Genomic DNA, 21,415 nt, shown 5'->3' on the forward strand with positions numbered 1-21,415 from the left:
CTCCTGGCTTTCCCCTGGCTCTGGAGGGTCTGCCACAGACCTGGTACAGACATGGGTGCAGGGACAGGGCATGGGCAGTTCCTTTGGGGGTTAAATTCCAGGAAAAGATGGGACTCTTATGTGGCGTTCTGAGCATAGGCATATTTAAATGGGCCAAGAGATGGGTCCTTAAAATGGAGGGCAAGAAGTGCTCTGTTTATTGCCCCATGGCCTGGACCTGCCTTTATTCACTTCACAGGGAAGCCTGAAAGGAATCGAGAAGCAGCCCAAATAGGCTGGTTCACCTCCTTACCACATGTGGAGGTAGAGGGATTCTCTTCCTTCTTCCACTCAAAAGGCAAGGAAGGCTACAACTTCTGAACTGAATTGGCTTCCACTAAGACTAGGAGACTGAGGAACAGAGCCTATAAGGGGTTCCCTAGCCAGGTGAGACCAGCACCTGGGAGATTACCTTAAGTCTGTCATCGAGGAAGGAGTTCTGAGTAACAGAGATTAAGGAGAAGTAGAAAAGACACTAGAAAGTCTGTCCCATACAAATAAATTTTTAATAACTTCAATTTGCCACCAGCTTCCAGCTCCTGCTCCTCTGAGGTTCATCAATGTGGAAAACACTAAAATGCCCCAGGCTGAACTATCCATCTAGTCATCAGAGATGACCCAGCCCCTGATATCGTAAGAATCTACAATTATTCACGGCAGCACAAATGTGGATTCTCTGGAACTTGCTCAGTGTTGGAGCTGGAACTCTGGTTCCCAGGAAGGGCAAGTATCCCAAAGACACCTGAAGTGGAAGAGTAGCCTGAGAGGTCCCAGACCTGCTCTCCCAGCTGGATTCTGGCATTTACTTCCAGATTCTTCCTATGCTGCTTGCTCCCTACCATCCTGAAGGCTTTAAAAAGTGCTTTAGAAAGGGAGGGTCTCAGAGGAGCAGCGACTTCAAAGGCAGCTGTGGGGCAGGGAAAGCCTACAGCAGTAGTCCCATGGAGGCTGTCCAGAGGAGGAAACACAGGCCAACTTTTCAAAGGTCGGCCTCTCCATGATGCTCACCTGGCTTGTTTCAGAGCCTGGCCCTGGCAAGCTCTCTCCCTTGCAGGCACCAGACCACCGCAGGAACAGATTCCTCCCCAGAGGAAATTCTCAGGCAGGCTGGATGTAAACAACAGCCGGGTGAGGGGGTGGAACACGTGGAGGGGAGCTCAGTAGAGGCAAGAGAGGCTCCCAGAGGAGGGGGTGGCTAAGGAGGTGGGGAAACTGCTGGAAAGGGAACCAGCAAAGTAGGCACCTGAGGGCTTCAGAAAACCTGTCAATGTTTATTTCACACACATACCCTAAAGACAGTTTAAACCAGATTGAAAATGAAAAGCTAAGATTGTGACCCTGTAGTGCTGAAGAGTCAATGGGCTGGAAGGCAGGGGAACACTCACAGGTATTCCTGGTGCCAAGAATCAAATGCAGAAAGTGGTGGCCAGACAGCAGAGGAGTCAGCTCTGGATTCAGAAAATAGAAAGAAGGTACCCCATAACTATCCCACCCAAGGCCTGAGCTAAGGGTCCTAATGACTGGACAAAGTGCCGGTGGGGCATGGGACACATATTTCAGGGCTGGCTCAGCCCCGGGCTCAAACGAAGCAGAACTGGCTCCACCTACATCTGAGAGTTAGTCTGTTTTCAGAAGCCTAGGTGAGCCACTGACCCCATGGATGTGGGCATCACCCTGAGGCTTGCCCAACAGCTCCTGACAATTAGTTAGTAGCCATAACTTGTAATCTCAATTGGAAATATGAGGGGTTGTCCAGAAAGCCCACCCCAGAAATCCCCACATTTCTGGAGGTGTCTCCCTGTGCCCACCCATCCTTTCCCCAAATAAGATTATCCCTAGCTTGCCCATCCTGGCCCCTGCTGTCCAAGCTCCAGTGAAGCGCGGCCTCCACTGATAGAACTTGTGTCTGTGTTTTTCTCCAACCTTGGGAACAGGACCTCGCCCCTGGCCCGCCCTCCAGCCCAGAAGCCTCGTGGGTAAGGGCAGTCAGTGGCTGCTCAGGTATGCGTGGCAGCTTCAGGAGATAGTAGAGAATTCCTTGAGCAGGACTTCCTGGCTGAGTGTGTGGAAGGCCAGGTTCCTCCGGACGTTGGTGCTAATGGATCGAACCTGGGAAAAGGTGAGGGGAGATGGGAGGGCACAGGCAGAGAAAAAACAGGAAAAAGTCCATTACAAACAGTAGAGACAGTGCCTGAAGCACAAGGCCAAGATGCAGTGCTAGAAATTTCTCTCTCAGGAAATGAACTCTTAGCATCTATCATCCCTGCAGGTAAATGAGCGAACAGTTCTGTGATGGCAGGAAGAAAAAAGAGGCTGAGAGAAAGAATTCGAGTGGATGTGAGAAGAGCACAACCTGATGAGGCAGAGACAAGCAGAGACAGCGAAGGAGTGCCGAGGTCAGGCCTCTGGCCTTGCCTTGGCCAGGCTGAGGGGGACTGGTCCAGTCAGTGGTCTAATGGAGGAGGAGAAACTGAGGCCAGAGAACTCCTGCTCTGGAGCTCCCTCTCTGTGGGCGTTTTTCACATCTCCTCAACCTCCTTCTGTATATATCTACTTTTCTGGTTGGAAAGGACTTTGGAGATGCAGCCCTTGTCTGGCACGGATGACAGGAGTACAACTCAAAGAGGCCAACAGCCAGGAACAGGTCACATAGCCAGCAAGTCCCAGCTGTGGGAGCAGGACCTAGGTTTCTTAGCTCCTAGGCCAGCACTCTCCATACTCCAAAGATGCCTGCCCACTTTAGAGGAAAGTCTGCTTGTATTCTCACCACGTTCTCTCTACTGACGGCTTTCTACCCAGAGACTGAGAACCTTTCAGGAAGTCCTGTCTGTGTCAGCAGGGGAAAGGAGTCGGAAGGCCGAACTCCCTGATCTGAGTGGGTTCTAAGAGTAATCAGCAGATGGATTCATTCATTGGAAATAGATGTGAACACTGGCCTAGAGACAAAGCAGGGGTGGAAGGAGACAAAGAACATGTATCTGTCTTAGGCCCCAAAGCCCAGGCAGCTTTTCTTCCATCTCTGCTGTGCTATGGGAAACATAATGAAGTCATCAGGCAGGAAGCAGAGGAAAGGCCAGTATGGCAAACAGCAGGCAGCCCAAGTTCATTAGCTCCAAACCTAACCAGACTCTCTGAGCTCCCCTATGCCAGTGGTACAGCTATGCGGAGACATAAGTAAGGCACAGACTAGTGCCCCAAAGCCTCAAGACAGCTTTTGATGTTTCTCCTCCTCAGTCCTCTTCCTCTCCCAGTAACTTAATCTCTTAAGACCTGACCCCTAGATCAACTTGAAGACTTGCCGACCACTCCATAAAAGTACTGTATTCTGCTATCTCCTTACATTAGTGGCTTACCTGCTCCCCACTATCTCAGCTCAGAGTATATATGCCTCACCCTGGGGAAGGCCAAAATCCCAGGAATGGCATGTTGGGGTCAGAGTTGGGCTGGGTTTAGCACAAGACATATGACCTAAAGTCTAGCACCTTCATTACAGACTAGGCATAGGTAAGTAAAAAGCTGGGCTGATGCAAATTCTGCCCTGGCAGTGGGAGGTCTGAGGACATGGGAAGTGGGTACAGAGGCCTGTGTGCCCAGGTCTCAGGCCCCAGACCAGAGTATACAGAGTGACTGGGCTTTTCCTGAGGGCAACTTCTAAGTGCAGGGCAGGAAAGGGACCACTAACAGGGTAGTCCAGTTCTGTGGAGATGTCAACCAGGAGGTGGAGGAGACGGAACAAGTGTTCACTGGCTTCAGATGGCCAAGGGAGGAGCTGCAGGAAGCTGAGTGACTAGAGAGTGGGAATGCAGGTAGGGAGTGAAGACTGGAGAACTAGATTGGAAGGGCACTCAGACCAGGACCCAGTTAGGTATTTAGGAAAGTGGTTACATAAGGAGGAGAAGAATCAATTACTCTCATTAGTTGCTCTGAGGACAGGCAGGATAAGGCGGGCAATGAGCCAGAGCTGCCACTGGGAATGCACATCAAACTTCAGGCCTAGCTGAAGCTGCACAGGGCTATCTCCATGGCTGCAGAGGAGGGGTGGGCACTGCTGCCTCAGGCTTTTCACCCTTCCCAGCCTGGCACCAGTACCCCAGTGATTATCTTCATCTCTCACCACCTGGTCCTTCCTGGACTGTTGTGGAACAGAAGTGGCAAACCCAATCCAATTAGGCCCCTCCAGTCTTATTTCATCAGCCTGTACCCACCTGCACAGTAGAACCCAGGGGCGGGGAAGGGCCCTCCACAGACATAGGCAAAGACAGAGGCAAGGCTCACTCACCAGCTCTTTGAAGAAGGCGGCTTCCTTGTGCTGCTCCGAGTAGCGCTCGTACTGGTCCAGGCCATCCTGCAGCTTCAGTGTGAGTGTGTCATAGTTGGCTCGCACTACCTCTAGCACCTGGGGAAGTCAAGAACCAGCAGGGCTTAGGCCACACAAACCCTAGGTCACTTGGCCCCCACACCTTTCCTGCTGCTCTACTGGGCTGGATTCAGTCTGGGACAATACACCCAAGAGACTCTGTCACTACTTGTTACTGAAAAAAGCCTGGCCATGGCAATTCCTCAGGTTTCTGAGACTTTAAAAAAAATTTTGTATTGAAATATAGCTGATTTACAGTGGTGTGTTACTTTCAGGTATACAGCACAGTGAATCAGTTATACATATACATAAAATATATAGGGAATTTCCCAGTGGTCCAGTGTTTAGAACACTGTTGAGGGCATGGGTTCAATCCCTGGTGAGGAATTAAGATCCTAAAAGCCATGTGGCATGGCCAAATACATACATACATATATATGTGTGTGTGTGTGTGTGTGTATTTTATTTTTTACATTCTCTTGCATTATAGGATATTATAAGATACTAAGTAGAGTTCCCTATGCTATACAGTAGCTGGGACCACTTTCTAATTTCTTCCATCCCCTGCCTTTCCTGACCGGTCCAGCCTGGTTTTCAGGGCTATTTACTGTGGGTATGGTAAAGGAGATGAGAAGAGGTGACAGAACAGTGAGTGTCTGAGCCCCTCAGTATCCCTGATACCACAGATGCATTCTCAGCTGTATCGTGCAGCTTTCTCTGGCCAGGCTGTCACAGTTGCTGAGTAAGACTTTGCCAATATCTCTCCTCTTCCCTTTCTGGGAACCACATTTCTTTAGTCCCGGGATGTTCCTCAGCACCATCTGCCACTTGTTTTCATCTCTCAATGCCAACTCAGTCTTATTATCCATTGCCTGGATGGAACTTTTGAGCATCCCAGCCTTGGAGTGTAGGAGACATTTCTAGGCTAAGCTACAGTTTATCTCATCCTCTTCTGTTCTGAGGAGGGGTCCCCCCCTACTATGTCTCTGTGGTGGACTCAGACTTCCGCTAACTCCAGGAACCTTGGATCTCTGTGGTTCCAGAAGGAAAGGATTACCAAAGCCAGTTCTGATGTGAGTCTGGCTTATTAGACCACGAATCAAAGGCAAGGACAGTTAGTTACATCGTGACCGAGCCCAGGCTCCTGCTACTCCCTGTAACAAAAACTATTTTGGATATATCATGCCCATTATTAGCAAGATCAGACTAGTATTTAGAGAGTGTAATACTACCTTGCCAGCTTGAAGATAATCATATTTGGGTTATACAATGATTAGTTACATCAGAAGATGTAGATCTTCTCCATTAACTTAAAAGAAGTGAGCTGGGTAGAAAGGAGAGACCAGGAGAGAGACTAAATTTTCACTCTGACAATCTGGCCAATAGCTATTCTGCAATTCGGTCTGACCTGAGAGGGAAGTGTAGTGATGTCATGGAGAGCTCCCAGCTCAGCCGGGAGTCTTGCAAGGAATGAGTATGATAAGGGAGGCTGAGCTTTAACAGAAGGCAGGGCTGAAGGGAGTAAGCTAGAGTCAGGACTGATCAGAGGGGTTGAGAATGCATTCCTGAGGGGTACAAAGGTGCCTCTGGGCTGTTCCCTCCACCAATTCAGTCTTATTTCAGGGCAGAGTGCACCTGGTGGCAAATATATCTGCCTGCCAAGAATTCCTGAGGAGAGGGTAGGGATGGAGAACACAGGCTTGTGTTCCTGAGTTTGGGAAGGACAATCAGGTCAAAGTTCTGGTCCAGATTCAGGCTCTTTTCCTCCAGACATCACAGTCTTCAAGGTCACTTCGCCAAACTATGTCCCACAGACCCTGGTTTCTTCGCTTTTGTTTGTCGGTCCCCTTGGCAAGACTTTAGGAACATGTCCCATTTGGGCCTCACCCTCAACACTGGCCTGAGATGTGGTGAAGGTGGTAGTTACACAGAGGACAATTTCCCAGAGCCCTTGTGCCTAAAGGCCTTAGGCTTTCTCATAATTTGCTGTCTCAACATCAATTTCTGGCTTCCTGGCAACTTCAAAGGTCCTTCCTAGATGGACATTCCTCCCTAATCCATCAGGTACAGTCTATACCTTAACAGAGCCACCTTTGTTCACCAGTTGTTGGGCTTGTGGGCTTCCTAGAACCTTGACCACCACCTCAGTTCAACGTAGCTCTAAAGGCAGTAAATCACCTATCAGCCACATGCTCTCTAAGGAGTCCTTATTCCCCCACCTGTGATGCTTAGTCCATGGGAACCTGGGTCCTGGCAAAAAGGTCTGATAGAAAACTGAATTGGGGAGTTTCACTCTTACTGTGGAAACTCAGACAATCACCTAACCTCTCTGAGGTGGAACTTCAAGAGGGGTTCTCTCTGAAAGGTGAAAGTTGAACTCACCTTCCAAACACAACATGGGAATAAAAGTTCTGACTTCCTGAAAGTAACATACAACTGATGGAAACATTATCATCCCAATGGCTATACAGCAACCTGGATAGTTCCTGGACTTGCTGCAGAGCCCCGGAAGTACCTACGTCTATTTCAAACTGTCCCAAAGATCTTACGTGCATAAATGACTCTTCACCATGAAGGAACATCTTCTGGATTTAAGTGGAAGGCACAAATGACCTCAGTTTCAAAGATCTCATTAGATATCTTGAAACACTCTGCCTCAGGTGAGGGAAGAATAAATTAGTGAGGGAGAGGACCTAAACTCCTTCCTTGAGGTCTCCAGAGGAGACATAGGCTTTGAGGTTAGGAAGACCTGAATTTTACTCGCAGATCAACCATAGGCAGCTCTGTAAACTTTACATACTACTTAATCTCTGAACCTCTTTTTCTTATTTGTAAAAGGATAACACTATCTTCCTCATAGAGCTGATGTGAGGATGAAATGAGATAAGACTGTCCAATGCCTGGCACATTAATAACAAGCAATAAAAGGTTACTAATTTTATGATGAAAGCCTCCTCTGGTGACAACAGGCCATTGAGTAGTTCTGCTTATCCCCAGGTAGTTCTAACCATAAATAAGGAGCTGGAACCTTACACATCTCCATTAGCTTATGGGACATACTGGTGAAGAGTATTCTCTATACAATAGAAAAGCAGGCATGACCCCATGTCCTGAGTGTAACTGACAATGCATCAACCAGAAGTCAGAGAATGCCCAGTATCCACCGCCAACTTTAGTAATCTTAGTAGTTTAGGCAGATACAGGTTATACTAAAGACAAGTTGAACAGAGGCCTGGCCTTGCATGATACAGGTTGGGAGGCTCTTTGCCACATCAGGGAGCAAAAAGATCCCAGAGCAAAAATGTAGTTCAAAATTGTTGATGAGGTTTCAGGCACACACACACATACAAACACCCTCTTCCTCTAGCACACATAATAGGCATTCCCAAAAGACTATTCAGTACCCTGTGCCCCACCTTTTTATTTTTTAGCAAGACCTTTGAAATGGGAAATAAATCTTGCCTAAAGATAGCAGCAAAGGAGGACTGCCAAGCTAGAAAAGTTCCTGGCAATGGCTATCTAGTCCTGATGTTAGAGGGCTTTACCTTGTGCCTGAAAACCTGCCTGGTCTCTGATGGGACAGTTTGAATTAGGAGTAGGTACTTCCTGGGCTCTGAAGACAGTCCAGAGATTCAGTCCAAATCTCTGCTGGACTGAATTCCTGGGAGAATGAGAATGAGGGGACAACTAAGTAATAGGATGTGACCTGACAGCAAATTTGTGTTCATTACCTTCTTCTCATTTTGAAATGACATTTAAAGTATATAACCCATTTGGGGAAAGTATACAGGTCTGACACTAGCCCACTCCAGCCAGGGCAACATGTATGGCCTTCCTTAGAGACCAGGCTGCCAAATGAGGATGAAACCACAAGATACCAGTAGAGAAACCTACTGAGAAGTCTTATAGAATAGGAAATAAACACGGAACCTATCAAGACTGCAGTGGGGTGTAACAGAAAGAGGCTACGGAATCAGGAAAGTCTGGGTTCAAATCTTGACACCTTAATTTACTAGTTATATAACCTTGACCTGTCTGAGCTTTAGTTTCTTTGTCTGTAAAATAGTTACCATTATAATATTTTCTTACAATACTATGAAGATAAGTGATAATATATAAATAAACTAAATAATAATATATAATTGATTATATATAATAAATAAATAAACAAACTAAATAATAAATATATAATATATAAACAAATATATATATAAAAATATATAAATAAACTAAATAAATAATAAATAAATAAATTAAAATATTTAAGTGATAGTATCTAGCAAGGGTGCTAAATGAATGAAGGCTACTGAGATGGAAACAAGAAAACTGGAAAAAGAAAGTATCTGATATATTCAAATTAAGACAAATCAGGTGGTTAAATGGTGGGCAGGAGCATCTGGAAATAGCATGAATACCTGAGGATTGTGACATGAAAGGCAACCACAACTCGTTCTACCAAACTGTTACCATTGAGAGAAAATCATAAAAATTATAGTTCTGGAAGGAACCTTTGAAATCACCCAACTACCGAGTACATGGCCCTCATGTCACAGATGAAGAAAGACACGTCTTGAAAGACTGTACACTGCCCCAAGACACAAAGCTGGGATTACACAGCAAAGTTTCCTGACTCCCTATGCAGTGCTCCTCCTGCACTAGCAAGCTAGTCTAGCCTGAGGTACGTTGTTGAGTTTACAGGCTAACTGATCTTTCAGAGAATAAAGATTCAAGGATCTCAAACTCCAAGAAGTGGGAAGCCTGACACGTGCAGAGCTGGGAATGTAACCTGGTGAAGGCCTGGTTTGATGTCTGAGCTTTAATGACTGCCATGTCCTCAGGGCTCCACATCTTGTCAGTTTGCACTCACAGCAGCTGAAGACCCTGCTCAGCGGCTGAAGACCCTATTGATAATGTAAACCACCAACAAAACTTTACAGACTACCCCAAATTCATTATTAGCAAAGTCTGGCTTTGGTTGCTATTCTAATTACTCAATGCTCATTTAGAAGTTTAAAATTCAAAGGTCTTCAATGTTTATTATTATTTTATTTATTGTTTGCTGCACTGCACGGCTTGTGGGATCTTAGTTCCCCAACCAGGGACTGAACCCAGGCTCTTGGTAGTGAGAGTACAAACTCCTAACCCCTAGACTGCCAGGGAATTCCTGATCTTTAGGGTTTAATTGGGCTTTTTTGGCTACAGCCACCAGAGGGTTTCCAGGCTTGGGGTGGGGTGTTAAAAGGATACAGTGAATCCCTCTACAATGAATGATCCTACTTTAAGACCAATTTTCCATTCTTCCCAAAAGACTGTAACCACTCTGTTTTCATTTTCATGCAGTCCTGCTTTAACTCTGCTGAACCCCTAATCATTGAAAAATTAATCTCTGGATAGTTTGAGAGAGATAAAGTAGGTAAAAGAAGGAAAGAAAATAAAGGCTTTTTAGAGGATTTTCATAATAATCTCCATCCATCTCTCCACTGGACTCTGGCCATTTGCTCTACTTCAGATGTTTAATTTCACTGGTTGGAGAATATGACTTTTCAGTCCCATTTCTTCTGTAAAGCAGGAAAGGATTATTACTACTGATTTCCTCACTGAAACTGCATCATAGCTGGATTCTTAGCACCCTTAAGGAAGGGACCCAGTGCAACATTACAGATTTCCCACAATCCCTAATATAGTCTTGAGGAACAGTAAACACTCAACATGCTTGTGGACTAATTTAGTAACACTCAGGTCTCTCATCAAGGTCACATCATACGGGAATTCCCTGGAGGTCTAGTGGTTAGGATTCAGCTTTCATTGCCATGGCCTGGATTCAATCCCTGGTCAGGGAACTGAGATCCTATTAGCCATAAAGCCTGGCAAAAAGAGAAAGTGATGTGATAAGATTAGAATTGGACAGTGCACCCTGCCAGCGCACTGTTCACAGTGCTCTGACATGCTTCTAAAGCCCAAGTCCTACCTTTAAGGAGCTAACAAGCAATAAGGAATCAAGCTAAGCCACGACTGAAGGGCACACTTACATACACAGGCACAGAAACAGTTGAGCCAATAGAACTATAAGTGGTTTGGAGTCAGCTGACTAACTGATCAATGAATGGGCAGTCTGATTGAAACAGCATACCTTTTAAGATAGGGAAAATTAAGAAATCCAAAGTCTCTTCTCTTTTGCCTACCATGTAATCCTACTCAGCTAATTCAGACTGCAAAATTCTCATCAGTGTGGCAGGGCCCCTGGGACAGCAGCTCAGGAGGGCCATTAGTTGACAGGTCTGTGACTCTGGCCCCGACAGCTTAGGCTTCTTTCAGGGTCTATTATTTGAAGGGTAGGCTCTGCCCAGATGCTGAAAAAAATAAATCCTGCACAAAAGATGAGCAAAAGGTTGAAAGGGTGGGAAAGGATTTCACTTTACTCTCCACATAATCCATAGTTTCAACTTTTTTGGAAATCAGGTTTGATCCATTCTGAGATGCCCCTTTGAGGTGCGTTCAATTTAGCAACAAATTTCAACTGCACAATCCAGCTAAACTGTGCAGTGTACTCATTAGATAACTGTCCAAAATAATCTAAGCAGACACACAAAGTGATCTTTGAATAGCCAGGTTCAAAGTCGTGCTGAACTATATTTAGCACTTATTTGCATAAGTAACAGGTTTGCATCTCAGAAGACAAGGAGAAGAAACAATTAGATCCATGAACTCCAAGGCTAACAAGTACCCAGAGAAAACTGTTAGCTTCCTTCAGATGTCATCTACTTAACCTCTTATTCAGGACAATGTTTGATTCATGTTGAGATGGACATAGCCTAAAAGATTCATGGTCTCCAAGCAGATAGTTAACTATCAGACAAAATATCAGCCATCCAAGAGCTCTCATGTTTCAATTCTTGCTGTTCTGAGAGATTTGAGGATAGAACCTTTGTAAATGATCAATATAAAGGCTGGACCTGGGCCCAAGAATAGAAGGAAAATACGGGGAAAGGGAAGAGAGATCTTTTAGTGTATTATCTTTAAAAATATATGAAAATGCGCACTATAACATCCTATTTCCAAAATCCATTCAAGACTCTTCTCTCGTAATGGAAAAAAAAGAGGAAGGAAGGAAGAAAGAAAATGAAGTAAAATGGACAATGCATATGAATAGTTAATTCAAGTGGCAGTTCTCTGAAAAGTAAATGAAATTTTAGAAATTTAGCTGGGTAGGTTAACTCAGGGTATACTCTAATATTTTGAAGTAGCTGAGGACTTCCACTTTGATTTATAATGGAATAACTGAAAGCTACAGAAGAAATAATTCTTTTTATACATTGTATAAAATGCAGTGCAGGACAGGAATCCTGAGAGAAAGAAAATATAAGGTGAGCATGAAAATCTTGCTGGGCTAAGGAGATACACTAAAGTTTGGAAAGGCAAAGCGGGCTGGCATTTGTGAGGCAGGTTACTAGAAAGGAAGGAGTTCAGCAAAGAAAAAGGTTTTAGAAATTTATGTACGGTTCCCACTGAATCTGTTGCTGAACACTAAGAATCACACTTTTAGCGGAAAATTCAACCAGTTTCCACAGAAAAATGACTGAGGATCTGTAAGATGAACAATTCCCAGAGCTCACACAGGATTGGGAGGTGTATGAATTTTGACCAACCAGAATGAAAAGTACCTGTTGAATGTGTAGGGCATTCAAAGGAGGCACCAGAACACTAACACCTTAACAGCAGAACTAAACTTGGGGGCTTCCCTGGTGGCTCAGATGATAAAGAGTCTGCCTGCAATGTAGGACACTCAGGGTTCGATCCCTGGAAGATCCCCTGGAGAAGAGAATGGCAACACACTCCAGTACTCTTGCCTGGGAAATCCCATGGACAGAGGAGTCCATGGGGTTGCATAGAGTCAGACACGACTGAGCGATCAACACGCACACACACACAGATACACACACAGAATTAAAAAGTCACTCTAAACCTATCTTAATAAAGATAAGGAGTTTCATACATGGTGGTCAAAAGGTACAAATTTCCAATTATAAGATAAATAAGTACTGGGGGTTTAACATACTATATGATGACTACAGTTAACACTGCTCCTTAGTATATTTGGGCTTCCCAGGTGGCACTAGTGGTAAAGAGCCTGCCTGCCAATGAAGGAGACTCTAGAGATGCAGGTTTGATCCTGGGTCAGGAAGATCCCCTGGAGGAGGGCACGGCAACCTACTCCAGTATTCTTGCCAGGAGAATCCCATCAACAGGGGAGCCTGGTGGGCTACCATCCATAGGGTCACAAAGAGTCAGACACAACTGAAATGACTCCGTACAGCACATATGGTATATTTAGAAGTTACTGAGATAGTAAATCCTGAGTTCTCATCACAAGGATCACCCCAGCCTCCTGCTGCCTTTTCATCTACAGGAGATGACTGATGTTAACTAGACCTACTGTGGTAAACTTAAATAGTGGTATATGTCAGTTATAGCTCAATAACACTGGAAAAGAAAGATCACTACATGAAAAAAAAGAAGTTTCAAAAGGATATTGTTGTTCTGTTGCTAAGTTGTATTCAATGCTGTGACTCCATGGACTGCAGCACACCAGGCTCCTCCTGTCCTCCACTATCTCCCAGAGCTTGCTCTAATTCATGTCCATTGAGATGGTGATGCTATCTAACCATCTCATCCTCTGTCACCCCCTTCTCCTTTTGCCTTCAATCTTTCCGAGCATCAGGGTCTTTTCCAATGAGCTGGCTCTTCGCATCAGGTGGCCAAAGTACTGAGCTTCAGCTTCAGCAACAGTTCTTCCCACGAATATTCAGGGTTGATTTCCTTTAGGACTGACTGGTTTGATCTCCCTGCAGTTCAAGAGACCCTCAAGAGTCTTCTCCAGGACCAAAATTCAAAAGCATAAATTCTTTGGCGTTCAGCCTTCTTTATGGTTTATGGTCCAACTCTCACATCTGTACATGACTCCTGGAAAAACCATAGTTTTGACTATATGAACCTTTGTTAGCAAAGTGATACCTCCGCTTTTTAATATGCTGTCCAAGGTATGTCAGAGCTTTCCTTCCAAGGAGCAAGTCTTCTAATTTCATGGCTGCAGTCACCATCAAGAAAATAAAGTCTGTCACTGCTTCCACTTTTTCCCCTTTTATTTTCCATGAAGTGATGGGATCAGATAATCTTCGGTTGTTTAATGTTGAATTTTAAGCCAGCTTTTTCACTCTCCTCTTTCCTCATCAAGAGGTTCTTTAGTTCCTCTTCACTTTCTGCCATTAGAGTGGTGTCATCTGCATATCTGAGGTTGTTGATATTTCTCCCAGCAATCTTACTTCCAGCTTGTGATTCATCCAGACCAGCATTTTGCATGATGTACTCTGCACAGATGTTAAATAAACAGGGTGACAATATATAGCCTTGTAGGACTCCTTTCTCAATTTTGAACCAGTCAGTTGTTCCATGTGAGGTTCTAACTGTTGCTTCTTGACCTGTGAACAGATTTCTCAGGAGGCAGGTAAGGTGGTCTGGTATTCCCATCTCTTTATGAATTTTTCACAGTTTGTTGTAATCCACACAAAGTATAGTCAGTGAAGCAGAAACAGATGTTTTTCTGGAACTCCATTGTGTTCTCCACGATTCAACAAATGTTGGCAATTTGATGCTGGTTCCTCTGCTGCTTCAAAACCCAGCTTGTAACATCTGGAAGTTCTCGGTTCACACACTGTTGAAGTCTATCTTGAAGGATTTTGAGCATAACTTTGCTAGCATGTGAAATGAGCACAACTGTATGGTAGTGTACACATCCTTTGGCATTGCCTTTCTTTGGGACTGGAATGAAAACTGACCTTTTCCAGTTCTATGGCCATGGCTGAGTTTTCCAAATTTGCTGACATACTGAGTGCAACACTTTAACAGCACCATCTTTTAGAATTTTAAATAGTTCAGCTGGAATTCTGTCATCTCTGCTGGCTTTGTTTGTAGTAATGCTTCCTAAGGCCCACTTGATTTCTCTGGTTCTTGGTGAGTGATTATCTGGGTCATTAAAACCTTTTTGTATAATTCTTATACAAAGAAGTTCTTAATCTCTTCTGCTTCTGTTAGGTCCTTACCATTTCCTTTATCATGCCCATCCTTGCATGAAATGTTCCCTCGATATCTCCAATTTTCATCTTTAAAAAAAAAAATATTTATTTGGCTGTACATGTGGGATCTAATTCCCTGACCAGGGATCATACCAGGGTCCCCTGCATTGGGAGCTCAGAATCCTAGCCCTGGACCACCAGGGAAGTCCCTCTCCAATTTTCTTGGAGATCTCTAGTCTTACCCATTCTATTGTTTTCCTCTATTTCTTTGCACTGTTCATTTAATAAGGCCTTCTTATCTCTCCTTGCTATTCTTGGAACTCTGGATTCAGTTGGGTATATCTTTCCCATTCTCCCCTGCCTTTTGCTTCTCTTCTTTCCTCAGCTATTTGTAAAGCCTCCTCAAATAACCACTTTGCCTTCCTGCATTTCCTTTTCTTTGGGATGGTTATGGTCACTGCCTCCCTGTACAACGTTACAGAAAGGAAACTGCTGCTCCACAAATAATTTCCTTACCTTCCTCAATGAAGTCTGACACTATTTAATAAAGAAAGACAACAAAATTCAGCATTCAACTATATAACATTCACAATACCCAATATCCAGTAAAAAATTATCAGACATGTCAAGAAGCAAGAAAATGTAGCTCATAACCCAGAGAAACATCAGTGAACAGAAACAGACCCAGAAATGAAAGAGATGATGAAATTAGCAAGGACATTTAAAGAGCTATTATAAATATATTCAAGTGCTTAAAGACAACCATGAACATTATAAGGAACAAAATGGAAGGTATAAGCACATCACAATAAAATTGCTGAAACCAATGTTAAAGAAAGAATATTAAACGCAGCTTGACAGGGGAAAAACATGTACAAAGGAGCAAAGATAAAAATTCACACTTGTCAGAAACTACACAAGCCAGAAAACAATGGAATGATATCTGTGCCAGAAGAAAAAAAAAAGTTAGCCTAGAATTCTATATCCAGCAAAAACATCTTTCTGAAATGAGTGAAATAAAGACCTTTTCAAACAATCTGAGAGAATGTGTTGTTAACAGTCCTACAATTAGAAGAGATGTTAACAAAAGCTCTCTGGTAGATGGAAAGTTACATTATCTGGATCTTTCAACAGGAATAAAACACACTGGAAATGGTAAATATATGGATAAAGTGTAAAATATTTTCACATAAATTTGAAAACTAGGAAAAAAGATAATTGACTCATCAAATCAAAAAATGATAACAATGGAATGTGAAATTTAAAAGAAACCTAGAAGAAAAATGTTTGACAATAGTAGTACAAAGACCAGGAGTGGGGCAAATGGAAACACACTATTGTAAGGGTATTACACATTACATGAAGTCATATAACAAATTTTGAAGGTATACTGTAGTAAGTTAAAAATGCATGTTTGAAAACCTAGAGCAATGACTAAAATAATAAAACTAAGGGGTAGAGATAAGAAGTCAATATTGGACATAAAATGGAATCATAAAAATACTCAGTTAATCCAAACAAAAGCAGAAAAAGGAAAAAACAAACAGAAGAAAAAGAAGGGAAAAAAAGGCAAGATGGCAAATATTAACACAACCATATTAATAAATAAATTAAATGTAACATTTCAATTAAAAGACAGAGGTTGTCAGACTGGGTAGAAAATCAGTGTCCAGCTACAGGTTTTGTCTAAAAGAAATCCACCTAAATATAAAGACACAGATAGGCTGAAATTATAAAGATGTGAAAAATGTGTTGTATCAACACTAATTAAAGCAAAATTGAATTGCTATATTAATAATCTGATAAGGAGACTTCAAACAAGGGATATTATCTGGAACAAAGAGTGAAATTTCATAAAAGCAAAAATAAACAAATAGAACCTAATTAAACTTAAAAGCTTTTGCACAGCAATGGAAACCAGAAACAAAATGAAAACACAACCTATGGAACAAGAGAAAACATATTTGCAAACCATGAAGCTATCAAGCGGTTAATTTCCAAAATATACAAACAGCTCATACAGCTCAACATCAAAAAACAAACAACCTAATCAAAATATGGGCAAAAGCCCTAAACAGACATTTCTCCAAGGAAGATATACAGATAGCCAAAGGAGGCACATGAAAAGATGTTCAACATTGCTAATTATCAGAGAAACGCAAATCAGAACTACAATGAGGGAATTTCCCTGGTGATCCAGTGGCTAAGACTCCATGCTTCTAAAGAAGGGAACCCAGGCTCGATCACCATCAGGGAACTAGATCTCGTACACCATAACTAAAGATCCTGCATAGAGCAATGAAGATCAAAGATTCCACGCAGCGCAACTAAGATCTGGCACTGCCAAAAAATAAACAACATCAAAACTACAAAAGAAAGTACAATGAGGTATCATCTCACACTGGTCAGAATGGCCATCTATAAATAATGACTGCTGGAGGTGTGGAGAAAAGGGGACCCTCATACACAGTTGGTGGGGATGTAAACTGGTATAGACATTATGGAAAGCAGTATGGTGGTACCTCAGAAAACTGAAAACAGAATTGTCATGTAATCCCACAATCCCACTCCTGGGCATATATCTGAACAAAACTATAATCAGAGAAGGCACATGCACCTCAGTGTTCATAGCAGCACTATTCACATAGTCAAGACATGGAAGCAACTTAAATGTCCACTGACAGATAAGTGGATAAAGAAGACATGGTAGATAGATATAATGGAATACTATCCAGTTATTAAAAAGAATGAAACAATGCCATTTGCAGCGACATGGGTGAACCCAGAGATTATCATACCAAGCAAAATAAATGAGAAAGACAAAGAGAGGAGAGTGGTGTGGAGCATGCAGGTTTTGGTCTACAGCCTGTGCACCACCTCTGCACCCACTGAGCCCTGCCTACCGGGGCTCTGGGGGCTGTAGGCGGGCACCTACCGGGCACTGAACACTTGCCCCACTCTGCTGTCCGTGCACAAATTCACAGACAAACATGAATGGGTAACAACAGAAAATGGTGTTGGAACAGTGGCAATCAGCAATTTTGCACAGGAAGATTTGGGAGATGTTTGTTTGCTGTAGTCTGTCAGAAGTTGGGACAAAATTGAACAAACAAGGAATTTGGTGCACTGTAAATTATGTTTGAAAGTGAAACTCACTCAGTCGTGTCCGACTCTTTGCGACCCCATGGACTATACGGTCCATGAATTCTCAAGGCCAGAATACCAGAGTGCGTAGCCTTTCCCTTCTCCAACCCAGAGACTGAACCCAGGTCTCCCGCATTGCAGGAGAATTCTTTTTTTTTTTTAATTTTTAATTTTAATTAATTAATTAATTTATTTTTTTTGCAGGAGAATTCTTTACCAGCTGAGCCACAAGGGAAGCTGAAGAATACTGGAGTGGGTAGCCTATCCTTTCTTCAGCTGATCTTCCCAACACAGAAATCGAAACGGGGTCTCCTGCATTGCAGGCAGATTCTTTACCAACTGAACTATCAGGGAAGCCCTAAATTATGTTTGGTGCACTGTAAAGTATAGCTGCTAGTGAACTCTACTGTGTTTATCAGAAGTAACTGAAATTAATGAAACTCTAGCAGAAAATCCAGGATTTGTCAACAAATCTTGTTACGAAGATGGTTGACTCGTCAAGATGACACTGAGTAACTCTTCAGAACTAGATGAACTAATGAGTGAAGCAGCATGAGAAATCCATAAAATCTCTTGAGGTGCGAAAATGGAACCCCTAAATAAACTAGTTTGAAACAACTTAGAAAAAAAAAGACAAATACCACATGATACACTTATCTATGGAATCTAAAATATGACACAAATGACCTTATGTATGACAGAAACAGAATAAAAAACATAGAGAACAGACTTGTGATTCTGTGTGTGGGGGACAGGTTGGATTGGGAGTTTGAGATTAGCAGATGCAGACTATTGATACTATATACAGAATGGATAAACAACAAGATCCTGTTGTATACAACAGGGAATTATATTCAATATCCTATAATAAACTGTAATGGAAAGGAATACAAATACCATTTAGATAACATAAAAAATTATTGAAAAAAATACGTACAAAACAGTATGCTGCTGCTGCTAAGTCGCTTCAGTCGTGTCCGACTCTGTGCGACCCCATAGACGGCAGCCCACCAGGCTCCACCGTCCTTGGGATTCTCCAGGCAAGAACACTGGAGCGGGTTGCCATTTCCTTCTCCAATGCATGAAAGTGAAAAGTGAAAGTGAAGTCACTCAGTCGAGTCCGACTCTAGCAACCCCATGGACTGCAGCCCACCAGGCTCCTCTGTCCATGGGATTTTCCAGGCAAGAGTACTGGAGTGGGCTGCCATTGCCTTTTCCAAACAGTATGCTAAAAACTACAAAATATTGATGAGAAAATTTTAAAGATCTAAATAAATGGAGAGGTATATCATGGTCGTGGATTTGAAAACAATATTATTAAAGTATCAATTCTCCCCCAAGTTGATCTACAGAGTTAATGCAATTCCAATCAAAATCTTAGCAGGTTTTATTTGTAGAAATGACAAGCTGATTTTATACTTTGAACAGAAATGCAAAAGACATAGAATATTCAAAACAATTTTTAAAAAGAGCAAAATTAGAGGACTTACATTACTTGATTTCATGATTTATGACAGACCTATTATAATCAAGACAGTGTAGGGCATAAATTTTGACATATATGAGACCAATGGAACAGAACTAATACTTCAGAAATAGACCCACGTATATATGGTCAATTGATTTTTTACAAATGTGCCAAAGATTTCAATAGAGGAAAGAAATAGTCTTTTCAACAGATGACAATGGAACAACAGGATACTGCAGGATGGGAACTGGACGAACGTTTACCATTACCAAACACCTTACAAAAAATTAACTTGAACTTCCTTGGTGGTTAAGTGGTTGAGAATCTGCCTGCCAGTGCAGGGGACATGGGTTCGATCCTTGGTGTAGAAACATTCCACGTGCCTCTGGGCAACTAAGCCCAAGCCTGTGCGCCACAACCATCTAAACCCTCATTTCAGAGCCTATACTCTACAGCAAGAAAAGCTAGCATGATGAAAAACCCACGTGCTGCAATTAAGAGACTAGCCCCTGCTCGCCACAACTAGAGAAAGTCTGTACACACCAATGAAGATCCAGGGCAGCCAAAAGTAAACAAATAAATTAAAAAAAAAGAAACAATAATTCCATTAAAAAAATTAACTTGATACAGAGCATAGAACTAAATGTAAAAGCCAGAACCATAAAACTTCCAGAAGAAAATACAGGTGAAAATTTCCACAACTAGGAGGAAGCAAAGATTTACTAAATAAAACACAAGGGCAAAAATTGTTTTAAAAATTAATAACTTCATGTTCATGGTATTAATTTAAAATTGGTTTCCATTAAAATGTCTGGACTTTGAAAATCACATTAATAACTTGCAAAGACAAGCCACTGAAAATAGGAGAAAATATTCACAATATATATGAAAAGGACCTGCATCTAGAATATACAGAAACTCATGAATAATCAAATTTAAAAACAGGCAAATGATCAGCTGGTCAACACTTGTCATCATGCAAAATAAATTAACAGTAATTTTTAGAACTGTAACGTATGCAGTATTACTAAAGCACTTTATATGCACTAGAATGGCTAAAATTAAAAAGACAATTCCAAGTGTGACAAAGATATGGAGTAGCTACAACTTAGTCATTGATGGTTGGAATTAAAAATGGTATAACCACTTTTGAAAACACTTTGACAGTTTCTTTCTTTTGAAAAACATCTTTATTGAGATATAATTTATATACCATAAAATTCAATCATTTTAAGTGTGTAATTCAATGTTTTTAGTATATTCACATAGTTGACAATTATCACCATGATCTAAGTTTAGAATATTTTCACCAACCCCAAAAGAAACTTTATAACAATTAACAGTCATTCCCCAACTTACTCCCAACTCAGCTGTAGGTAACCACTAACCTATTTTCTGTGTCTATAGATTTGCTTATTCTGGTCATTAAAGTAAATGGAATCACACAATATATGGTCTCTGTGACTGGCTTCCTTCATTTAGCATATGTTTTCAGGAAAAACCCATGTTGTATCAGGTATCAGTACTTCATTCCTTTTTATGGCTGTACAATAATATTCCATTGTATGGATGCATCACGTTTTGTTTACATATTTAGTTGCTGATGGGACATTTTGGTTGTTTCTAGTTTTACTAATTGTGGCTCAGTAGTAAAGAATCCGCCTGCCAAGGCAGGAGACATGGGTTCAATCCTTGGGTCAGGAAGACCCTCTGGAGAAAGACATGGCAACCCACTCCAGTATTCTTGCCTGGGAAATCCCATGGACAGTATTCTTGCCGGGGAAATCCCATAGACAGAGGAGTCTGCCGAGCTACAGTCCATGGGGTTACAACAGAGTTGGACACGACTTAGCAACTAAACAACAGATACCAGTTTTGAGTTATCATGAATAATAGCAGTATGAATATTTGTATACAAGTCTTTGGGTGGATATATATTTTCATTTCTCTTGGGTAAATAGCTAGAAGTGTCACAATATGGATCAATCTTAGACACAAGAAGAGTTTATGTGAAATTCATAAAAGACAAATATAATCTATAGTGATAGAAATTAAATCAGTGGTTACCTAATTTGGTTCAGTTCAGTTCAGTTGCTCAGTCGTGTCCGACTCTTTGCGACCCCACGAATCGCAGCACGCCAAGCCTCCCTGTCCATCACCAACTTCCGGAGTTCACTCAGGCTCAAGTCCATCGAGTCAGTGATGCCATCCAGCCATCTCATCCTCTGTCATCCCCTTCTCCTCCTGCCCTCAATCCCTCCCAGCATCAGAGTCTCCTAATAACTAATCAGTGGTTACCTAATCAGGGCCCAAATTTGCAGATAAGACTAATTGTAG

General features: G+C 42.3%; 1 protein-coding gene across 5 annotated transcripts in view; it reads right to left on the bottom strand.

Moving 5' to 3' along the window:
* Positions 1 to 526: 526 nt before the first annotated feature.
* The window catches only part of ARMH3 (armadillo like helical domain containing 3), a 177,844-nt gene continuing 156,955 nt past the window's right edge, over positions 527 to 21,415 (bottom strand). For all 5 annotated transcript variants that reach the window (XM_070780706.1, XM_019988465.2, XM_019988467.2 and 2 more), the window contains 2 exons: positions 4,319 to 4,435; positions 527 to 2,148 (listed from right to left, as the gene is read on the bottom strand). In XM_070780706.1, coding sequence (XP_070636807.1) covers positions 2,056 to 2,148; positions 4,319 to 4,435 — 210 coding nt within the window. In that variant the 3' untranslated portion in view covers positions 527 to 2,055. The remainder of the gene's footprint in view (positions 2,149 to 4,318; positions 4,436 to 21,415) is intronic.

The sequence above is a fragment of the Bos indicus genome, chromosome 26, assembly GCF_029378745.1.
Source record: "Bos indicus isolate NIAB-ARS_2022 breed Sahiwal x Tharparkar chromosome 26, NIAB-ARS_B.indTharparkar_mat_pri_1.0, whole genome shotgun sequence".
NCBI classification, from domain to species: domain Eukaryota; kingdom Metazoa; phylum Chordata; class Mammalia; order Artiodactyla; family Bovidae; genus Bos; species Bos indicus.